Here is a 22,803-nt window from a genome sequence, read left to right on the forward strand (position 1 = left end):
ATGTATATAAACACTCATACAACAAACAAGGACCCTTAATTGGTTCACCCACACTTATCACAAAAAGATAATTGTAGATCGAGGCTCGTTCAATAGGAGTGCAGAAAGCTAAATAAAAAAAGGGTGTTTGGCCTATGATTATTTCAAAAATTAACTACTATAAGCTGATAAAAAAAAATTTAAAATTTAAAAACTGAAACATTCTCAATTTTTACAGTTTAGCCCGGTTATAAACGACCGGTTTTTGGTAAAAACTGAAAACCAAACAATTCGCTTTGTTTGAAAATTTTCAAACCGACCGACCAAAAATTTAAGTAAAGATCTCTCATGAAACCAAACCGGTAACCGGTTTAGACGGTTTTACATTTTTAAATTAATTGATCTGTAAACACCCCTACCGATAAGTGACGCATCCTCTAATGCTTTTCTAATATTTTTTTTAATGTACGTATGTAAAGCATTAAATTAATAGATACCAAAATATTCTAACTGCCCGTATTATTATGTATGACAATTGGCTTGCAATGACAAAACATTAATAAATGAATCTGTTGATCGACAGATTATTTAAGTAAATTGATGAAAAACTAAATTAAGAGATAGTTGGTTCTTTGGGGCTTTTTAGTTTATTGGTGTCGTGGGGTGGCAAGAGAAGATGGTTGGTGCCGTTGGGAGTTGGTGACATGTCTAAATAATATTCATTAGCTTCAAGTATGTTTCATCTCTAATCTATATCCTTGCAAAGAAAAATAACACGTCCACTTTTCATCTCCAAATTATATTATCCTTGTTGGCAATTTCATAGAATAGTAACCAAGTTTTAAAGGTATTCCAATTAGGTCACTCAACTTTAAAAAGTGTTCCAATTAGGTCACACAACTTTCATATTTTATTAAATTAAAGGTTTTAACATGTTTTTTAACGTTTTTATTTTTTGTTTCACATAAGAAATCTTTTTATCTTTTTGTTGATGTTAACGTTGAGTGGCGACGTGAATTTTATTTTTTATTTTTGAATTTTAATATAATTAACGTTTTTTAATTTTTTTTAAAATATAACTACATATATTGCAAATTCCGACCCCCACATCTTATCCTCCATTTCTTTCTTGACAAACAAAAAAATCGGTGAGACTCGATTTGAAGATTTAATGACCCGATTTGAGAAAAATATGCATGAGTGTTCCAATTATTTTTTTTAAAATATAACTACTTTTATTTGTCATGGGCAAAAATACTACCGATAACATATCATCGCAAAAGTATTTTTGCAATGATATGTTATCGGTATAGATTAAAAAAATAAAAGAATATCAAGGCTTTTAATTTTACAAGATATAAAAAGGGCAGAGAAAAAAACAACACATCGTAGCTATATAAACTAGTCAAAAATTTGTGAAAAGCTATAACACGACAATGCCGATGTCATTTGTCATCACATCAAAATGTCATGGGCACATGATCAATATCTTGTAGATAAAATCATAGAAAAAAAGGTCCATGCATTTTATCCTTATGACAATAATTTTCTCTTTGTTGCTTCAAAGAAAGGAATTTACACCGAGATGATCACGTTGTCATTTATTTATATTTTTTCTAATGGGAGTCAATCTTTAATTAGCTCTAATGACTTGTCATTATTATTTTTACTATTCAACTAGTGTTCATAACTATATGTATTCGTCCGTAAATAAATATCTCTCTCATCTAAAGTGAAATTGGTGATGATCTTAATGGTTTGAATCGGTCTATGCATGCATGATATTGTTATTATTTTGTAATGAATTTCTATTCCTATAAGAATATAAAGAGAGAAAAATATATTTGTATGCAGGGGAGATGCACCTCTTTGCTGGAGGTGTACAAACCGGTTTTAAAACCCAAACCGAACCGGTTTGGTCAATGGCTGGTCAAAACCAGTTTGACTCAAATCGGTTCGGTTTATAAACCTGTTTAGAAGCAAGATAGGTCGTCCTGGTACAATTTGATTTGGTTTATAAACCGGTTTAACCGGTTTTCCTCAAACCGGTTCAGTTTTAAAACCGCTTTGGTATATCTTAAGGGGAGCCGAACCTGAAATTGGCGGTTTGGGTTGGTTTGAGAATCGGTTTGGGTGAAGCCGCTTTTATACCCATACCGGTTCGGTTCGGTTTGCCTAAAACCGGTCCCAGACCGTTTTTTTTATACCTCTACTCTTTACTAGGGAGGCAAAGGCCCATAGAACGTAACTCAAAACACTAAATTTTGTTAAATAGAACTAGAACTAATAAGTATTAGCCTAATTCAGATCACCAATTTATATGTATTCGACCCAATTGGCCCATTGGGGGCTTGGGGCACCTCTTGATATGTGGTAGTCCAACTAGAAACTAAAGTAAATTTATTTGACCCATTTTGTAGCCCGGCCTTTTTCGTTCCCTTGATAAGGGTCAATACTCAATATAATTGTTATTGTCCATTATTATTTTCTCGATTATGATTATTTTAAGTTTATTAAGTTTTTGTTCGTTTATGCCAATTTATATTTAGTTTTCTTAATTTTTTATGTTAAGTTATCATAATTTACTACTTTTTCACCCCACCTATATTCAATAGACCCAAATTGGTCTAATCCATATTTTGCCCCGCGAAACAAGAATATTTGGATCCACCAATGATTGTATGGGTGGCTCGTGGGACAACGAAAATAAGTTAGAACTTTAGGTCCACACTTAATTAATGTCTCCAAATCTAATAAAAACATTATGTATAGATATATTATAATGGGTAACTCAAAGTAATGTATTGGTGTGGTGTTAGACTTGGTTGTTACTGTATTATATGTTATGATAGGGTGTGCGTGGTGCGGTTCGGTGCGGTTTTTGGCTAAAACCAAACCGAAAATCAAAACTTCGGTTTTTGGAGTTTTTGAAACCATTCGGTTTCGGTTTTTCCGGGTTCGGTTTTTCGGTTTTCATTTTGGTTTCGGTTCGGTTTCGGTTTTTGCCATTTGAGCTTGAAAATTTTAGTCCGAAATAAAAGTTGACAAAAAATAATGAACTTAATAAATAAATATGTTAATTGTAAAATAATAGATTATTATACATTTGATAAAAAAAATATTGGAGTTACATATTTATTAAATTCTTATAAATTACTTAATATAAAATATAAAAAACAAAAATTTAGGAATTCGGTTTGGTTCGGTTTTTTCAGTTTGTTTACATGCAAAACCAAAACCGAACAATTAGTGCGGTTTTTACAAAAACATAAAACCGAACAATCGGATTTTGTTTCGGTTCGGTTTATTCGGTTTGAATTCTTTGGTTTTTTCGGTTCCAGGTCGGTTTTTTTGGTTTCTTGTACACCCCTGTGTTATGAGTTCAAAACTTGTAATAAGCAAAAAAGAACTTCTTAATAATTGTCATGAAAATGCCACAAAATCTTGTTTTGATTTAAGTCTCCACGTTCGTTGAGCCGACCCTGTATTCTTGCATGCTTTAGTTTGTGCATTTCCAGCAAATACGTATGTCATTACCTACTATACGTAGATACATTGGAATTATCTTAGTATTAATTAGCTGTATGTGTGCAAATAAAATGATCGGTTGGCCAGCATGTTTGTCTTCACAGGAAGAAAATGGATGTCAAACAAAGAATAAGATCAATTAGAATACTTGCTATATAATCGCGACGCAATTGCCATATGATCACTATGACGACATAAAAGCCGCAATTTGGGTTTCTTAACATAAAATTCGATCTTAAGAACCTCAAAATAAAATGTAAACTATAATAGACGGGTCAAATGAAGATTATATCTATTTGAAAACAAGCTTAATTAAAGTTTGTGATTCTTGTCACTTTTAAATATCTTTAGGGAGTTTCAACGATTAGTTATAACACGATGATATACAAGCACAGGTCCGTGACACTGGTTCGATTTCCACGATTTGAACGTGTCGTCTTCGGTTTTGGATAGATGTAAAGATTACCCAGTTTGTAGTTTGTAAATATTCACCAATTGATCAAGATATACCTAACATATATATTGTCTTTTCGATGCAAGTTGGCTAGCTGCAAGATTATTTTATTATATATACCATGTGATGAACACAGGTTGAGAGCTAAAGCAAAGGATCCAAAATAAAAAAGTACAAAGTAGATATTTGCAACTTGATATTTCTTTAAATAACACTCTCTTTTTTTCTTTTTTTTTTACTTTGAAGGGAGATTTGTGTAGTACGTTATCACAAAACCCAACTTGCAATATTGGAACTTGGAAGGGCATCTATACTTGATATTTATCGCAAAATAAAAAAAAAACTATAATAAAAATTAATAATTAATTAATAATAATAATAATAAATAAATAATAATAATGTGTAAAGTATAAGAATAATATGTTTATCTATATCTATATGATTGTCTACCAAAAAAAATTACGTGTCATTCTATGGTTGATTGGTTGCTTCTCATCCTCTCTCAAACCACCGGATTATTTGATTTATGATTTGGCCCGAATTCACGGGCATGGATATTACCAAATCTGGATAGTCATTATATGAGTTATAACATCTCATTTACTTATAACTCTTTCATAGTCAAACAATAATTTTCGCGGGTTATGAATCTCATCAAACCAGGATACCCCTTAAACAAGTTATAAAATCTCATTTATTTGTAAAATACTTTTATTATCAAACCATAATTTAATTTATCTCCTCCACATATTCTCTGTCCCCGGTCTATCCACTCTATCACCGCATGTGCTCTAACTATATCATCATAAACGTTTTGGCCGTGGGGTTTAATAGTTAAACCAAATTGGTGATCGTTTATGGCTAAAATCAAATAGAAATGGTTCATGGGAAGATCGTACATTTTAAATTTGAAGTGGTTTTCAATAAACCATTCGTTCTTGCAAATGTTAATACGATAACTTGCATTAGATTGGCTTTAGTTTATAATCAACACGTTTTTTGTAAATATTTCATCTCCTAACATGCAAGTTAGAATAGTAAGAATAGACCTAGACCCTCTGCTCTAAGATTTAGTGGTTAAGATTTTTAGTTTTCAAAATACCAAATAGAGCTTGGGTTAATCTTTCTAACTAATTCATTTACCTGTGCAGAGAACTTTCACATGCCTTGAAAGTTTATAGTATGTTGATAAAAAAAACTAGCTTTGACGCAATAAAATTCCCTTAAGATAACCATTGGTGCGGCAGGCTGTCATCACGCATTGAGATGGACACATGTCTTGTTGTAAATAGACATGCTAATTGGTGATTAAAAAAAGGGATGACTTTGTAAAATAGTAACCAAATTTCAAGGTTGTTTCAATTAAGTCACTTATATTTTATTTTGTTTCAGTTAGGTTAGTTAACTTTCAATTTTGTCTCGATTAGATTACTCATCTTTCAACGTGTCTCAATTAGGTAACTCTACTTTCATTTTTAGCTCAATTAGATCATTCAATTTTCAGTTAATGTTCTAATACTATAATTTTTACATTCATATTCTATGTTCAAAATTACAAAAACGTTATTAAAACCAACATTTATTTTCAATAATAAATATATCACTTATAATAACATAATAGTTGTCCGTCTCGATTTAAACACAAATTGGAAATTATGTGACTTAATTGAGACAAACTAAAATCTAAGTTATCTAATTAAAACAAAATAAAATATGAGTATGTTAATTAAAACAAACCTGAAACTTTGTTACTATTTTATAGTGTTTTCCCTTAAAAAAAAGTTCTTTTCGTAAGTTCAAAATAGGTTATTTGGTTAATTATATTGATTAATTTGATGATTATTTATTTAAACTATTATCAACTACTTTTTTACGTCATTTCAAAGAGCTTGTTCTCTTTGCCCGTATCTTTGTTAAATTGTATGACGATAATCGCACAATGTGATTGGATTGGATTATTTAAAATCCCAACATTGCTTCTAAAATAACCATAAAGTTCATCCACTAACTAATACGCATTAAATTTGCATTAAAAAAACATAAATCAATTTCATAAACTCATAATAATAAAACATTGCAATTAACAAGAACAACTATAGTACACACACTTTCACATAACATATCTAAACCGATCAAACATATCATGTTCTTCTACACGACCAAATCTGTCAAATAATAAAACCCTCAAAAAAGTGACATATATGGGTTCACAAAAACTTTGATGATGAAACTTAATTATTTCACACCACCAAAATAATATAAAGAAGGTTTTAACTTTGACTGATCATATCATGTGATAATTAATCGTCTTCTTCGATTCGAAAATGGATTTATATATGTACTTGCTCCGGTTTCATATTTATAATAATAATCTTGATTTTCCGGCGATCTGAGCTAACGACAGAAGGTTGCATTTAACAATTGTGTCCACAAATACACACGTTTCTTCCTTTGTATTCCCAGGTGGAACATCAACAACGTATGACTCGACAACCACCGTGCCGTTGCCGTCCGGTGTAGGTTGTAGAGTGGTGACAGACCGGTAGTTAGCCAGCCGGTGATCACCGTCAACCACACTGAAACTCATGACGTGTTGTTCATCGTCTAATATCTCAAGCCGTTCGGTGGATCGTGCGGCGGGTAGGCCGGAGATGACGTGGACTTCCCTTAAGGTTCCGACGTCACCGTCGCCGACGATGACGTGGCAGCTTTTGACGAAATGTTTGTATGCTTGTGGGTTGTCGAAGCGGCGGACGACGGACCAGACGGTGGAGATTGGGGCGGTGATGTGTTGGATGACGGCGGAGCAGCACTGGTCTGGGCCCACCGGGTGGATGTGGTACCTGGAGACGGTGTCAGGTTCCGGAGTGGTGGTGGTTGGTCGGAGCATGTTACCGCCGCATCCGCCGGAGTTGCCGGAGAAGAAAGATGGTGACTTTTGTGGGTTGGAAAGCATTTTTTGTATTTTAGATCAAATGAAATGAAATATTGAACTTGTTGGTTAATGTTGGAACATGAGGGTGTTGTTTATTAATGGTGGGTGTGAAGTAAAATATGGCTACTTGACTAGTTGGTTGAACCCTAAGATTAAGAGCCACAAAATAATGCTACTTTTACATGTGCAATTACAAGTTTGGCCTTATCTTAAATGGCTAATTGCATTAAACTATTCATCAACTTGCCCTAGTTTTGTTCATATATTCTTCTACAACTTGGATGGTTCCATTTGACCCTTCAAGTTTGTATATGTTGTCATCATGAGCTTACACTTTAAAAATTTACTATTTGAAACATCAAGGAGGATGGTGGTTAAAACATATCGTCAATATGTGGTTTTCCTAAAAGGGTTACGAGAAGTAAGAAGGGGATTCGTTTAGTGTAACCTTTATATCTTTTTATATATTGTTTTAAATTTAATTTAATTGACTATATTTATTGTTGTGTTTGAATAAATTGGTCTCCTAAACAGTAGTTCGGTAGCATCTTAATAATTCTATTAAAAGACTAAATCAGAATCATTCAGAAGTACAGTATGTAAGTATGTTTGGTTCACCTTAAGGGCTATTTGGCAATCTTGTGGTGAATCATTGAGAGGTCTAATCGATTAAGAGATAGCATCTGAATCGTTCAGCATGACTCTAAAACTTACCCATTAAGATGCGTCTTTTAGGTAAACAAAACACATTCTAATTATCTTTACATACTAAACTTGTAGCATGTGTGAAGTTTTCATAGCATTTTTTCTTTTACAAGTATCAGGCTTCAAAATATCCATTTGCTCTCACCAAGGATCGGATTTCGTTGGTGTATACTAGCATGACCATATATATCTCTTATTAGAATTCTATTTGATGATGTTATAGAAAGTTCTAAACTTATAATTATCTTCTAGGTCTATATAGGTACGTAATTAATTAAGGGCTATATGTAGGCTTTGAAATTGTTGGTTTTATCATATATTCAATTAGGAATGAGTGGTTACCATGTCATCACGTGTTTAGCAAGTCAAATATATTTATATAAACACTCAATAGGGCATTCAAATATGACCCAAATTGTTTTCGGTCCGGGGTTAATTCTTAGGGTATCAAGAGCGTTGCTCGAATACTAGAATCGGGTTGCGGTTAGCGTAGGTACATCGCTGCCAAACTCACATGTACGCAATCGGCTAGCGTAATTCAAGTTATACTGCTAAAATGTAAATCAAAAATGAATAATTATTGTGTACATATTCATGTACTTTAAAGCATCGTCGTCTAATACCATATGCATGAATTTCTTACCTGACACAAAAATGTGATATAATATAACACAACATTCGTGAATTTGGTTTTCTTGTGTCAACTTCACAAACATATTTATTTACATCGTGTCTGAGTTGATTTGGCAAGTTCATGAATGATTAAATTAACCAGTTTATAATTTAAAAGAAATATAGAAAAATGTGTTTTATGACATGCGTTATGCTTATTTGGTGTTCAATCTCCAAATAAAAAAGATAAAAGATAAATAGGTCTCAAGTTTTACCGGATCATTAATAAATAATAATCGATCCCGTTGGTGATATGTCAGAAATGTAAAGTGTTTGTATGTGTAGGGGTCAAAGTGAAAATGTTGGAAACAAGTGGGTCATATTAAAATATAAGAAAATACATAAGCTCACCAACTTAGCTTTATATAAATTAATAAAAATATGATCAAGTTGAGCAAGTTGCATGACATTTTATAATACCAATGAGAAAATCACGTGGCACACAAAACGACTACTTCCAGACGAGTCGTGTTTGTTCCCGAATCACCCCTTAACTATTTCTTTATTATATGTATTCTGATTAATATAATATATAATGCAAATCGAAACCAATAATTGTGTAATGCTTACTTTAAAAGTATTCCATTTTCATGTACAAAGTTTAAAATAATGCTTGTCTTAACCTCATATTATTAAATAATTCCTTAAAGTTTTAAGGGTTTGAAAATTTGATGAAAGAAGATTGGAAAATATTACCGAAAGTAAAAGTGTTGTTTTCAAATAAGAGCTTAAGAAGTTAAAGTGATAAATGAATGCTAGAAAGGTTAAAGAAAGCCAAAGGGGTGTATACGAATTTGTCGGGGCGGCTTAAGGAAATTGATAAGTTTTTCAATGCGAGGGCTAGGTTAGGAGGAATTACGATTTGAGAGACGGGATGCAATGAAACTAGTTAAAAAAATTGATCTTCGAATGATGATAGATGATACCCAAAAGGCTAAAATTAAGTGGTGCTTTGAAGCCAACAAAAATTATAAGTTTTTTCACTTGATCATTAATAAAAAAAATGAAGACATCTCTCGATTAGGGGGATTAAATCTAACGGTTGTTGGATTGACAATCACCGAGCCCATATGGGTTTTTGTTCTGGTTTGTCAATAGATATTGGGATCTTTTAAAAGACGACATTTATAAGTTTGTACTCGACTTTTTCACTTATGGCTTCTTGCCTATGGGATATAATTAGTCTTTCGTCACGCTCATACCGAAAATGGCTAGCCCGGAGATTGTGAAGGAATTTAGACATGTTAGTTGAATAAATTAACAATGTAAAATTATTTCTAAATTATTAACAGGTTGGATAAGGTAGTGAGTTTAATAGTGAGCGAAGAACAGTCTGCTTTTATCAAGTGAAGGCATACTCTTGATGGGCAAGATTGTGGATGAGTATAAATGTAGTATTCAGAACCCTTTTTTTAATTGAAAATCGACTTCGTCAAGGCTTACGATACAATTAATTGGGATTATTTGTTATTCATGTTGTTCCTTGGCCTTGGGAGCAAGTGGTTAACATGTGTTTGGGCTTGTTTGCTTTCGAAAGAGGTTTAATTATGATTAATGGTAGTACGTCCTAATGAAGAGTTTCAGCTTGAAAGAGGTCTTCGCCATGAACATCTTCTTTCTCCTATTTTGTTTATTTTAGTTATGTAAGGATTAAAAGCCGTGATTGAAGGTATTGAATCTGCTAGGTTTTTTAAAGGTGTCAAGGTTGGTGAAAGTAAGCTCGCAATTTGTCACCTTTTTAATGATGATGATGATGTCATTATCCTTGGAGAGTGGTCTTTGAGGAACATTGAAAATGTGGGTATGACCCTATATCGTTTTTATTTTGCCTCGGGTTGAAAGCTAAATATCCTCAAATCTAGTGTTTTGGTGAGAGTTTGGAGCAAAGGGAAGTGTTAGGCTTTAAGCTTTGATCGTCGTGCATTAGGGTAAGAAGGCCCTTGGCTTTTTGAAATTGGCCTTTTAGTGTTTGGGGTTCAAGGTTTATTTTCAGGAGTTAAGTTTAAGCTTTCGATGTTTGGACTTTTAAGGTGTGGGCCATTAGCTTGAGGCGTTAATTGTTTACGCTATGGGATTCGTACCTTAGGCTTTGTGGGCTTGGGGGTTTTAGCTTTTTATATCTTAGGCGTTGTGGGCGTTTACCTTAAGGTTTAAAGTTTCTATTTTGGCTTTCTGATTTGTATGTTTTGCCAATTGCATTGGCATTTTGATATTTGGGCGCTATTGTAACCTAAGTGCATTTTTGGGATTGCTTCTTAAAAATGTTTTTTGTTTTTTGGAGAGACAAAATGTCTAAAATGCCCATCCAAAAGCACATAAAACTCAGTTTTAGGTGCTTTTGGAGGGGCATTTTAGACATTTTGTCTCTCCAAAAAGCAAAAAACATTTTTAAGAAGCAATCCCAGACACCCCCTTAAAAGTTGAATCTAATTTGAACTTTTTTTCAAATTCCAAACAGCGTAGGTGGTGTTTGGGATTCCTTATTGAAACCTCATTTTGGCAATTTTAACTTTTGGTAGAAGTAAATAGTTTAAAATGTGTTTGATAATCCATAAGTTTTTTTAGATTTTAACTTCTTAAGAGCATTCACAGCCCATTCCATACCATATATTCATATATATCATATAATTACACTAAAAATCACTGTATTTTTTCTCATGTTTAATTAAATAATATATTTTATACATTTATCATTATCTTTTCTCTCTTTTTCACTCACAACCACTTTTAAAAAATATTAAAATATTATACGGTATGAACAGTGAAACCCAAATTTAACTTTTCCATATAACACTTTCTCTCTCCTCTACTCACAACCACTCATAACCATACCATATAATTTACAAAGCCCTCTCACACAAATATAAGGAATAGGTTGAGAATGCTCTAAATAAAGTTTTTAAAAAGTTAAAGAATTCCAACTTTATGAACTTTTGAGTTTGGTGAGGATGAGTATTAACCATTACACCCTTCTCAACTAAAATCCTGAACATATTTTTTTTTAAAACAATATGGCGAAACTCGTATTATATATTTATGTCAAGCGATTACTAAAAGTTGGCGTGAATTCCGGATCCGAGACGAGAATTTCGGTGCACACATTTAACTTCAACGGGAGAAAACATCTAAAATGTTTATTGTTTAGCTATAAATAGGGACTATGTTGTCTTTGTTTGTGTGTGTGTTTATAGTGTGTAAACCACCACCCAAGGGGAGCTCACATTGGGTGGGATCAATTCGTTTAATATTATCAATCTTTTATTACCGATTACTGAGTCGTTCACTATCCTTTATATTATATTTATACTTTTGTTCGATCGTTTGTTTATACCGCACCCGTCTCGATCATTTATCAAGAACAAAATTCGTTCGTTTGTCCGATTTCAGGACCTACAACAACTTATTGACTTATTGTTTAAAAGTTAATCCAAACACTTTTTTTGAAAACTTCTTTTTAAAAAGTCATATGTTAAAAGTCTTTTTTACAATGAGTCCTTTTGGACTTGAATAGGAATCCCAAACACACCCTTAAATAAATCAACATGCAACATTTGAGAATTATTATTCCAAAACGTGTTGTTCCGGACACGCAAACCGGCCCATGCCAGACCGTTCAAGGCAATTGGCGCTTAGCATCGGTTTCGAATCCACGACCACTAAGTTATTGTTCGAATCTTACACCACACTAACCAACTGAGCTACACCACATGGCAGCATTTGAGAATTAATGTACAACATACTAGATCAACGGATTCGGGTCCAATTAAACTGGCCTAACACCTAAATAACCAATTGGTCCAATAAAGGTTCAACAGTATATACAGACACAACCAAAGCCCAATACATACAAGTTACAATCCAAAGTTCTGGGTGACACAATCCTAAGGATTGGTCATGAAACCAAACAAATAGCGCAAACTTTAACTGTTGTAAAATGTTTAACGTAACTAAACATTTTATTACTGCCACAAGCCTGACATAGTTACATAACTTTAATTTGAGCCATAAAATATTCATAACAAGTCATTATATAACTTTCAGAAAATCAAACATCAACCTGTAAAAACTCAAAGCTAAGACCATTAACTAAGATGAAAAAGTTTCACCATTTTATAACAAAACTTAACCAACAAAATTCAATAGTATAGCATAACCGATAAACATCGAAGCATTAGGCAAAAACATCCCAGCAAGTTTAAATTAAAAACATCACAAAACACAATCTAAGCGGTGGAAGATTCTTTAGCAGCCTGCCTCTTTCTAGCCTCCTCAATAATAGTCAACTTAATACCCTTGCCCTTCGGTAAGGAAACCCACGGCTTTGAACCCTTTCCAAGAGTAAACACATTACCCAAACGAGTGGCAAACTCATGACCAGTAGAATCTTGAATGTGAACGGTTTCAAAGCTACCCTTATGTTTTTCCCTGTTCTTAAGGATACCAACCCGACCAGTGTTTCTTCCACCAGTTACCATGACAACATTACCGACGTCAAATTTGATGAAATCAACAATCTTGTTAGATTCTAGGTCAAGCTTGATGGTGTCGTTAGCTTTGATAAGTGGGTCCGGGTAACGGATGGTTCGGCCATCATATGTGTTGATATATGGAATACCCTTTGAACCAAATTGAACAGATCGAACCTTGCATAACTTGAACTACAAAATAAAATTCATAAGGTTAGCAACTTGACATCACAAAAAAACTTGAAAGGTAAATGTGACAGTTTCAATACATTTGTTTACAAATGACTTTTTACATTTGTTTCAAATTCATTTGAATTTTTTAGTTCATTACAACTTATGGTAGTTTTAATAACCTTTTAGGCCCAACTCATCTAACAAAACAAACAAAACTGGAATTAGTTCATTTATGTCCGTTCATGTATATGTCTGTCCACTTACATTCACGCAACGTTTATTTATACTCTTAACAAATGAACATAAACAAACACAAACATGTTCTTTAACTTAACAAACGAACCCAAACAAAAAAATGTTCGTGTTAGATCGTTTGCTCAATTAATGTTCAAAAAAACAACCAAGTAATCAAAAAATTGCTCCGTTGGTGTTTGTCCGATTCATTTACAAGCCTAGTCCGTTAAGTTCAACCTCTAAATCAATTGAAAATTACTTAAAAAGCAGTTATCGAACCTTTGACTCCTCGTCTCTGATTGAGTGCAGTCTAAATCTACCTTTTGTGTCATAAAGAAGACGGAAGCTTTCATTGGTTTTGGGAATAGAAACAACATCTGTTATAACAGAAACACACACAACATAGCAAACAAGTTTAGGTACAAAAACAACTTTTATTATATAAACAAGTTATCTGTTTATATAAAAAAACAAAGACAAAAGCAAGTAACATGATCAAGAAGACTAACCCATAAAACCAGCAGGGTAAGTCTTGTCAGTCCTGACTTTGTTGTCAACGAGAACATGTCGTTGCATCAAGATCGATTGAACCTCACGGTACGTCAAAGCGTACTTTAACCTGTTCCTCAGTATCAAAATCAATGGCAAACATTCCCTTGATTTATGTGGGCCAGATGATGGTTTTGGAGCCTAAAATAATAATCTAAAGAAATTAAAACTAAAAAGAAAAAAACACATAAAAAAATAGAAATAATAAAGATGGGACTTACAAAAGCACCACCAAGTTTGTCAAGCATCCAATGTTTAGGGGCATTGAGCCTCTTCAAATGCTTCTTCAAACCTCTAGCCTATAATAATGTTCAACTTCACGTTAACAAATAATATAAAGATAATATTAACATAAACATGTTTGCTACATAAAGTGACAAACAAACCAAATAACAATTCATAAATTGGCTTAATTAACAGCAAAAACTAGACTTGTTTCATTTTGTCATTACAGTTAAATTAAAATCAACTAAAAGCCTAAGTAGTGTCACAATATGGTTATAAGATTTAAATCACAGGAAAGATGATCTACTGGCAAAACCCTAGAAGCAAATCAGAATCGAACAGTGCAAAATGACGGAATTGTACCATGTTTTCGGTGGCCGGCGGGAGATCTGAGTCTCCGGTGAAGTTGTTGTTGTTGTTGCTGACTGCCGCAGCCTCAAAATGAGATGGATACCAGAATGATAAACCCTAGGTCAAGTGTTTATATACATACTACATACTTTGCAAACCTATTTGATCTGGTCCTGGTGGGTATCTAATTGGGCTACCCACTCACTAAACTTGGGCTTGCTTGGTCTAGTCAATCGTCTTTACTTTTTAACTCTTTTTTTTTTACAAAATGGTAAAACTCGTCCTTTTTGTTTGCACGTTTTTTCAATGGTCGTTCTTTAACAAACTTAATGACAATGAACATCCTTTAAGTTTCAAATCTCTATCACGTTACGTCCTTTATCACTAACAGAGTTAATTTTCTTGTTAAATCTGGTCACGTTCCTTGCACACGAAAGTAATTTGGTCTTTTTATCTATTTATTAAAAAATCAATTAATCTTTTCACCCACCATTTCATTCTCTCTCTTTAACATTCATCATCTTCACATCTCTCTCTCTCTCTCTAACATAGAACTACCACCATCAGTCCATCACCAAGCAACCACCACAACCAGCCACCGCCACCACCATCATTTTTCGCCGCCATCACCACCCATCACCTGCTGTTGCGACCACCAATTTCCACTGGCGTAATCGATGGATCCGAATGATCTAGATCACTAACAATCATCAATCATTAACTGAGTCATTCTGCTCACCAATTTCCAATCATTAATAATCATCAATTTCCACCAAACTATAGTATTATTTATAGCTTAACAATCATCAATCATTAACCCCGGGTCAGAACCTTTAATACGCAGATTTCCACCGGTTTGGGTCGGGTCAGTCGGTGGATCCGAATACTAAGATGGCGGAGCAAATGATGAAGCTAACGAGGTTGTATTGGAGGTGGGACCATAAGTGACGGCAAGCGGCGGTGGTGGTTGATCTGAACTCCGACGGTGACGACGGTGGGGTGGGGTTGAGATTGGTTCCGGCCAGTGGAGGAAGTCCGGCAGGCGGCGGTGGTGGTTGATCTGAACTCCGGCAGGCGGCGGTGGTGGTTGATCTGAACTCCGACGGCGACGGCTGTGGGGGTGGGGCTGAGATTGTCTCCGGCCATGGTGGTGGGTTGGGTGAAGATGGTCAAAGATTTGGAAAGTTAAAATAATATAGAAATTGGTGAAATTTTTTATGGTGGTGGCGATGGTTGTGGTAGATCTATGGTTTATGAGATGATGATGATGGGTGGTGGGTGGTGCATTAGTGTTTGGTTGTGGTGTTGAGTGTTGACGGTGGGTAATATTTGGGGAAGAAGATGGCTAAAAAGAAATTTTTTTATTTCTATAAAGACCAAAATTTTAAATTAATTACACAAACAACCCCTGGGGGTAAAAAGACTAAATTGCCCTCACATGAGGTGCACATGACTGGATTTAACGAGAAAAGCTAACCCTCGTTAGAGAAAAGGACGAACCGTGCAAGCTTTTTTGAACTTAAAGGATGTTCATTGTCATTAAGTTTGCTAAATGACGACTATTGAAAAAACGTGCAAACATAAATGACGAGTTTTGCCATTTTGTCTTTTTTTTTGGGGGGGGGGGGGGGTGTTGAGTTTTTGAATGATTATTAGGACATGAATTATTAAAGTTAAATAAATTGACCAGTTGGTCTCCTAGTCAAATAGCATGGGATTTTTGTGGTCTTACGTTTAAAACTCGACTTGAAGGGTTTTTTCTCTTTATGATGGTGTTTTTGGTTGAGTCTAGCCTAAAGCAACAAAAACAATATGGACGGTTGATATTTCGTATCAGAAAGACTCACTCGGGGATATGGATACTTATAAACGTTGTTCAAAAAAAGAATTAGATAATTTGATAACAAAACAAGGTTTATGGAAACGTAACATGTTTGCATATGCATTTGTCGGGTAACCGGCTTTTAATCGTATTGTGTTCTGTTATTAAAAAAATGGCCCACCGATTGTAATTTTAGTTTTGTTTGCGATTGTGAAGATGATTTCAGGGAAATGTTGGGTTTTTAATGTGATTTTACTGGGTCAACTTATTGCCCTAAGTTTGGTGAAAACATGTTTTAATTAGTGCTTTCTAAATCCTCAAATCTCAATACATATTGACTATATTAGTTTTTCTTGGGAAAACAATGGTTTAAGTTTTAATCAACCTTAATGTTTTATATGACCTAATTTAGACAATTTGACATAGAATAGTTCTTGTTCATCACTAATAACTATATGTCACACGCATGTCCCTTAACACTTGATTAATCATCATTATGCACAATTAAGCTACATAAAACTTAATCATGACTACACACGTCCAATATCAAGATTATCAAGTTTATGTCTATAAAGGTTAAGTCAAGATTTCCACACCAACATGAAGATGAAAAATCACTAGACTAATTCATTGAAGACTAATTAACAGCTTGTTCAAGATAGGTTGTTAATTTTTATAAACTTAGGATAAGTTTATAAATTATATATATAAACACAATTATTTAAATATGTCAAATAATTAAATTTCAAATATTTAAAAGACTTATTCCATTCTTGGTAAGTCTTTCATCTCCTTCATGCATTGGACAACCAAATCTACTAAAGGGGCACGCCAAACTCAATGAGGAATGAGTTGAAACGTTGGTTTGAAGGTTATAAAGTATATTTAACCAAATGAGTGAAATACTTGGCTTTGTTGTATGGAGACATGTTGGGATATGCTCTCACATGTGTTGGTCAACATTAGAAACCAACATACCAAGACAATGACCACACATAACGTTCATACTGGTAAAACCAGTGTGAAGTGGATTGGGCGTCCACAGTCGATTGAAGCCACTGTCATGCTATAGTCCTTAGCCTTGTCTCTCACATAATTAGCTATAAATAGAAGACTTATTCAAACTAAGTCTTCACCCATTTGCTCTACAACATGTATATACACACTTCAAGGCTAATTATCTAAAGAAGAGATCAAAAGTGTGGAGCAAAAAAAAAGTGTTTTTAAGCTATCATCCAATCATATTACTTGTAATTTGAAAAGTCAACACTATAGGCTATTATAGTGTTTTGACAAGTGAGGAATCATCAGTAGTTGGTGATTTGAGAGGGGAACACACTATCTTCATATAGTGTTTGTTTTTTATCGGATTGTGAACTCTATCTTGATATAGAGTTAATTTAGTTGTTAGGTGAAGACTCACTATCTTTGTATAGTAAGATTATAAGAAATTGTAAAACTAAGTACTTTTGTGAATAAGGTGATCACTCATTTGAAGAGTGAAATGTTATTGGTTATCCTTATCATTTATGGAGACGACTAGTGAAGAAAACTCTCGATCAAGGATCGGGGGAGGACGTAAAGTGAATTAATTAAGATTCACTTGAACCTCTATAAATTCAGTTGTGTCATCTCTAACCCTAACGCTTTAATGATTTATGTTTGTTATTTATAAGTTATGAAAAAAAGTTTAACAAAGTTATTAACTCACTAAAATTATATTAAAATATAAGAAAAACTATTCACCCCCTTTAGTTTTCTACATCTTTGATAGTGACTAATTAACAAATGTGACTTAAAATATTATCAATTCATCAATAATACCTATATGTCACAAATATGTCCATAAAAATTGATTAATCGTCTTATGCCATCAAGTATAATTAAGAAATCAATGTGTTATTGAAGATTTAAATCAAAGAATGAAGAAAATATGGATAAGGATTAAGAAGCTACAGCATCAACATGTTGTCAATTTAGATAGATTAAGCGGGTGTTTGGGATTGCTTATTTTTACTAACTTATAACTTATAAACTTTTTGAAAAGTAATAAGATGTTTGGTATTGTTTATATTGTGAGAGGAAAAGTTCCATAAGTTACAATTTTGTAACTTATTAACTTAATGAAAAGTTATCAGGAGGCAAAATAAGGAATCCCAAACACAGCCTAAATTAACAAACACAACAAAGGTTTCTAAAATAATAAATTTATAAACCAGAAACTTTTTTTATATACTATTCAATGAAATGATTTAATTTAATAGAATTTGAAATTCAGTTAACTCTTGAAAAAAAAATACTCTGGGAATGTCTTCCGATCTCAGTGGTAAGTATTAGGGCTGTTCACGAACCGAACCGAACCGAATGCGGGCATGCTCATACTTGGTTTGGTTTGAAAGCGAGCCGAACCGAGGGGATTGAATTTAAAGAAACGAGCGATATCTTTATGCTTGAACTTGGTTTGGTTTTAAAACCGAGCGGCTTGGTTCTGTTTGGTTTTGCTTGATTTCGTACAAAGTTTTCAATTTTAAATTTCTAAAGCTTCAAAATATCATTAATTCAAAACTTTTAACTCTAAATTGTCTAAACTTTCACCTTTAAAATGTATAAAACTCATAGTTAACAACAAAACATATATAAAACGAGTGGCTATGGTTTAAATTTGAACTTTGAATTTAACACGAAAGAGGAAAATTTTAAAAACTTTAAAAAAATAGTATACTTTTATATATATACATAAAGATTATATATAAAACTAATAAATAAAAAATAATTCGAGCAAAACGAACCGAACCAAACCAAACCGAGCGAGGCTTTGCTCGTGCTTGGATTGCTTTTAAACCGAACCGAGCCGAACGGCTCACTTCCAAACTGAGCCGAAATCGAACGGGCATTTTTCGAGCAAAATTCGAGCGAACGACGAACGAGAGGCGAGCGGCGAGCAGTTTGGACAGCCCTAGTAAGTATATACATAGAAGGCATGTATAGTGTTATTGGTTTAATAAACCATAAAAGAAACAATCCTTTCTACTGAAAACACTTGAATAGTTGTTGCAAGGTCAAAGTCTATGGACCGTGACATGGTAAGACTTAAAAAAACATAGGCATACAAAGTGGATAAATGTAATAAAAACATCTCGTAACATTTATATTAGTTGGTAACAAACCGTGAACTTTTCATTCCATGAATAGGTAATATATACACAAGGATACAACAAACTATCCTCAAAGTTAGGAAAGATAATTACAATTCAAATATACAAAATAATTACATTAATAATACCAAATATATTTGGTTAAATATATTGGTCTAATACACCACCGCAGTCGAAGCCGGAGATGGTCGGAGGCAAAGGCTGGATCGGAAGCGATTAAACAATTGTCGTGGTAGACCCTTTGTAAAAATACCGGCGTATTGAAAATCAGCTGGAATGTGAAGAACACGAATCGCTCCAATACGAACTTTTTCCCTTACACAATTGATATCGAGTTCTACGTGTTTTGTCCTTTGATGTTGCACCGGGTTTTCCGATAAGTAGACCGCTGATACGTTATCACAATATATGAGAGTTGCCTTACGAGTCGGAATGTGTAGTTCTAGTAATAAGTTACGTATCCAACTTGTTTCGGCTACGGCGTTTGCAACTCCTCTATATTCAGCCTCGACACTTGATCGAGATATGGTCGGTTGACGTTTTGACGACCAAGAAATAATGTTCTCTCCCAAAAATACACAGTAACCGGACGTGGAACGCCGTGAGTTCGGGCATCCCCCCCAATCCGCATCCGAGTATGCGATAAGCTGTTGTGATCGTGATGGGGTAATGGATAAACCGTGATTGAGGGTGCCTTTAAGGTATCGAAGAACACGTTTTAAAAAATGGAGGTGTGGATCACGAGGCGCATGCATGAAAAAACAAATTTGTTGAACTGCGTATGTTAAATCGGGTCGGGTAAATGTTAGGTATTGTAACGCCCCAGCTAGTTGTCTGTATTGTGTTCCATCTGGTAGTAAGTTTCCACTTGTTGCACTTAATTTTGAGGACGTGTCAACGGGAGTATGTGCGGGTTTACAATCTGACATGTTTGCTCGGTCAAGAATTTCGGAGGCGTATTTGCTTTGTGAGAGAAATAGACCACCGTCACGGCGTGTAACATTTATCCCGAGAAAATGATGAAGTTGGCCAAGATCGGACATACGAAATTCTCTTGACAAAAGATTAATAACATGTCGAAGAAGAGTGTTGTCTAACGCGGTCAAAATTATATCGTCTACATAGAGAAGCATATAGGCAGTTTGAGTTCCCTTTTTATAGACAAATAGTGAGGTATCGCTAATGGTGCTTTTGAACCCGCAGTTGGTGACATATGTGGCAAACCGATCGTACCACGCCCGTGGTGCTTGTTTCAACCCGTAAAGAGATTTGATTAGTCGGCATACATGGTTCGGGTGTGTTTGATCTCGGAAGCCCGGGGATTGAAACATATATACAGTCTCGTTAAGGTTTCCGTGAAGGAAGGCGTTTTTAACATCTAGCTGGTGGATAGGCCAACCACGTGAGACAGCTAGGCTAAGGACGGTGCGTATCATTGTAGGTTTGACCACAGAGCTGAACGTCTCGTCACAATCTATACCGACTTGTTGACTTTTACCATTGACGACTAGACGTGCTTTATAACGTTGAAGGGTACCGTCCGCATGAAATTTATGGCAAAAAAGCCACATGCACCTGATTATGTTGGTGAAGAAACACTAACCGGACCCCGGGCAGATTACTGGTAACCTGGGGGTTGGAGAGATGTTTCCCACGAGGGGTTAGACCCTTGGAAGATGGTTCTTCTGATAACCTGCAAAACAGACACCGTGAGCTCGTCACTGAGAAGGGGGGGGTTCCTCCTTGTGACCACCCTCCGGCGTGAGAATCAGACTAGATTGCTCTTTAAATATAAAAATATATTAAGAGATTGCTAGAGCAGATATCAGGTATAATATGGTGATAATGTAATAAGATATGATAAGATGAGATGATCATACCATTTGTGGTATTTATAGCCGAAGGTAGGTTTCCAAGGGGTTTAGCCGGCCCAACACGCTACCAACTGTAACCTATGCACGTGCCCTGCCTGTGAGTGGTGGATAGGTAGCGGCTGACACAGAGCAGGCGTGTCGTGCACTCTTCCTCTTCTGCCAACTACAGGCTAGGCACGTGGTATGGCAGGAGTTGGTGGGTAGGCGGCGGCTGTTGGTCACAGTGCTGTGGCGTGCTGTCTGCCATGCTGCTGTCAGTGAGCTGTCGCATCTCTGATCAGATCTTTTGCCCATACCTCGTCAGGTACAGTAAAAGATCCTTCAGTATACGGACTGGCTTATTTGGGCGGGAGTATTCCCCCTCCCGCCTCTGTGCGGGATTGCTCCCGGCTTGGCTCATTCCTTCAGGTGACACTGTGATCGAGAGCTAAGTGCCTTGTGCGTGTAGCCATGCTGCGCGGGTGGCCTTCCCTAATGGCTTGTATCCGAGGCTGCGGGGACAGGCGGAGTCCTTCACCATTGGGAGGCATTTCCTGCGGGACCAGCTTGCGTACTGCGCGTAAGGACGTCACGTCTCTGAGCATGGTTGGTCCTGCGGATCCAGTTGGTCTCTGCGCAGACGTCCCTGTTTAAGGTGAGTCTTGCGGGTCCAACTGGGCTCTGCTGGGACCTACCTCTTCAAGTCCCCCCAGTCCAATGTTCTTCTCATGAGTGTTTAATAAAGTGAGGTGAACTTTTGGACTTGAGCAGAGGGTTTTGAAAAGGGTTTTGTAAGGTTTTCCATGGGGATTCTTTCCGCGGAAGTCCTTGTCACTTGCAGAAATGCCCGAGTTTCCTGCTTGGTCTTTGGGTATGATGCGGGTAGGTCTGTAACCTCCTCGCAAGTCAGGAGCATTGAGTCCCAGTTGTATGTATTTTCCATGAGGTTTTGGTAGTTTTGAACATAGTGATCAATTATGTTAAGACCACCAATTCCATCCTGGAGCTTCAAACAACGTAGTTCTCGATGTTCCCGCTATGCGGGGATGTTATTTCCGTTTCCGCAAGCATTGCCCAGAAGATCCTTCTTGGTTTCAATTCCCAGCGGAGCGCTAGGTATGTGAAGGGTTTTGCCTTAACACTGTACCTGCGCTCGTCTTACGGTTACTTTACTTTCAAGGTATTCCTGGCGTCAATTCCCTGCGGGTGCTAGGTATGTGAAGGGTTTTGCCTTTACACTGTACCCGCACCCGTCTTATAGTTACTTGGTTGCCGAGGTAGTTGGCTTCAATTCCCTGCGGGTGCTAGGTATGTGAAGGGTTTTGTCTTAACACTGTACCCGCATCCGTCTTACGGTTACTTGTTCACCAAGGTTCTTGGCTTCAATTCCCTGCGGGTGCTAGGTATGTGAAGGGTTTTGCCTTAACACTGTACCCGCAGCCGGCTTACGGTTACTTGTTTGCCAAGGTTTATTTGGCTTCAATTCCCTGCGGGTGCTAGGTATGTGAAGGGTTTTGCCTTTACACTGTACCCGCATCCGTCTTACGGTTACTTGCTTGCCAAGGGGTAAGGGGTATTTTCCCGCTTACTTTTTAATACTTAGAATTTTGAATTTTGAAATTCGAAGAGTTGGTGAAAAGATAAACCTCTGAAACGTCGTGCGACGGTTTCTTCTGACTGTGTCAGGACGTGCAGGAAGTT

General features: G+C 35.5%; 1 protein-coding gene and 1 pseudogene across 1 annotated transcript; both read right to left on the reverse strand.

Annotated features, from left to right (window-relative positions):
• Positions 1–6,320: 6,320 nt before the first annotated feature.
• LOC143572872 (abscisic acid receptor PYL4 pseudogene) lies at positions 6,321–6,986 on the reverse strand (annotated as a pseudogene).
• Positions 6,987–12,430: 5,444 nt separating this feature from the next.
• On the reverse strand, positions 12,431–14,383 carry LOC143572873 (small ribosomal subunit protein eS4-like). The gene is made up of 5 exons (XM_077057914.1): positions 14,285–14,383; positions 13,918–13,995; positions 13,657–13,837; positions 13,427–13,524; positions 12,431–12,931 (listed from the first exon to the last, which is right to left on the reverse strand). Exons 1-5 carry the CDS (start codon positions 14,285–14,287, stop codon positions 12,497–12,499), a joined length of 795 nt encoding a protein of 264 aa, XP_076914029.1. The 5' UTR covers positions 14,288–14,383; the 3' UTR covers positions 12,431–12,496.
• Between the last annotated feature and the right edge of the window lie 8,420 nt (positions 14,384–22,803).

This window comes from Bidens hawaiensis, unplaced genomic scaffold (assembly GCF_021521415.1).
Source record: "Bidens hawaiensis isolate Kalapana, Puna unplaced genomic scaffold, B.hawaiensis_p1.1 tig00026143_1, whole genome shotgun sequence".
Lineage (NCBI taxonomy): Eukaryota > Viridiplantae > Streptophyta > Magnoliopsida > Asterales > Asteraceae > Bidens > Bidens hawaiensis.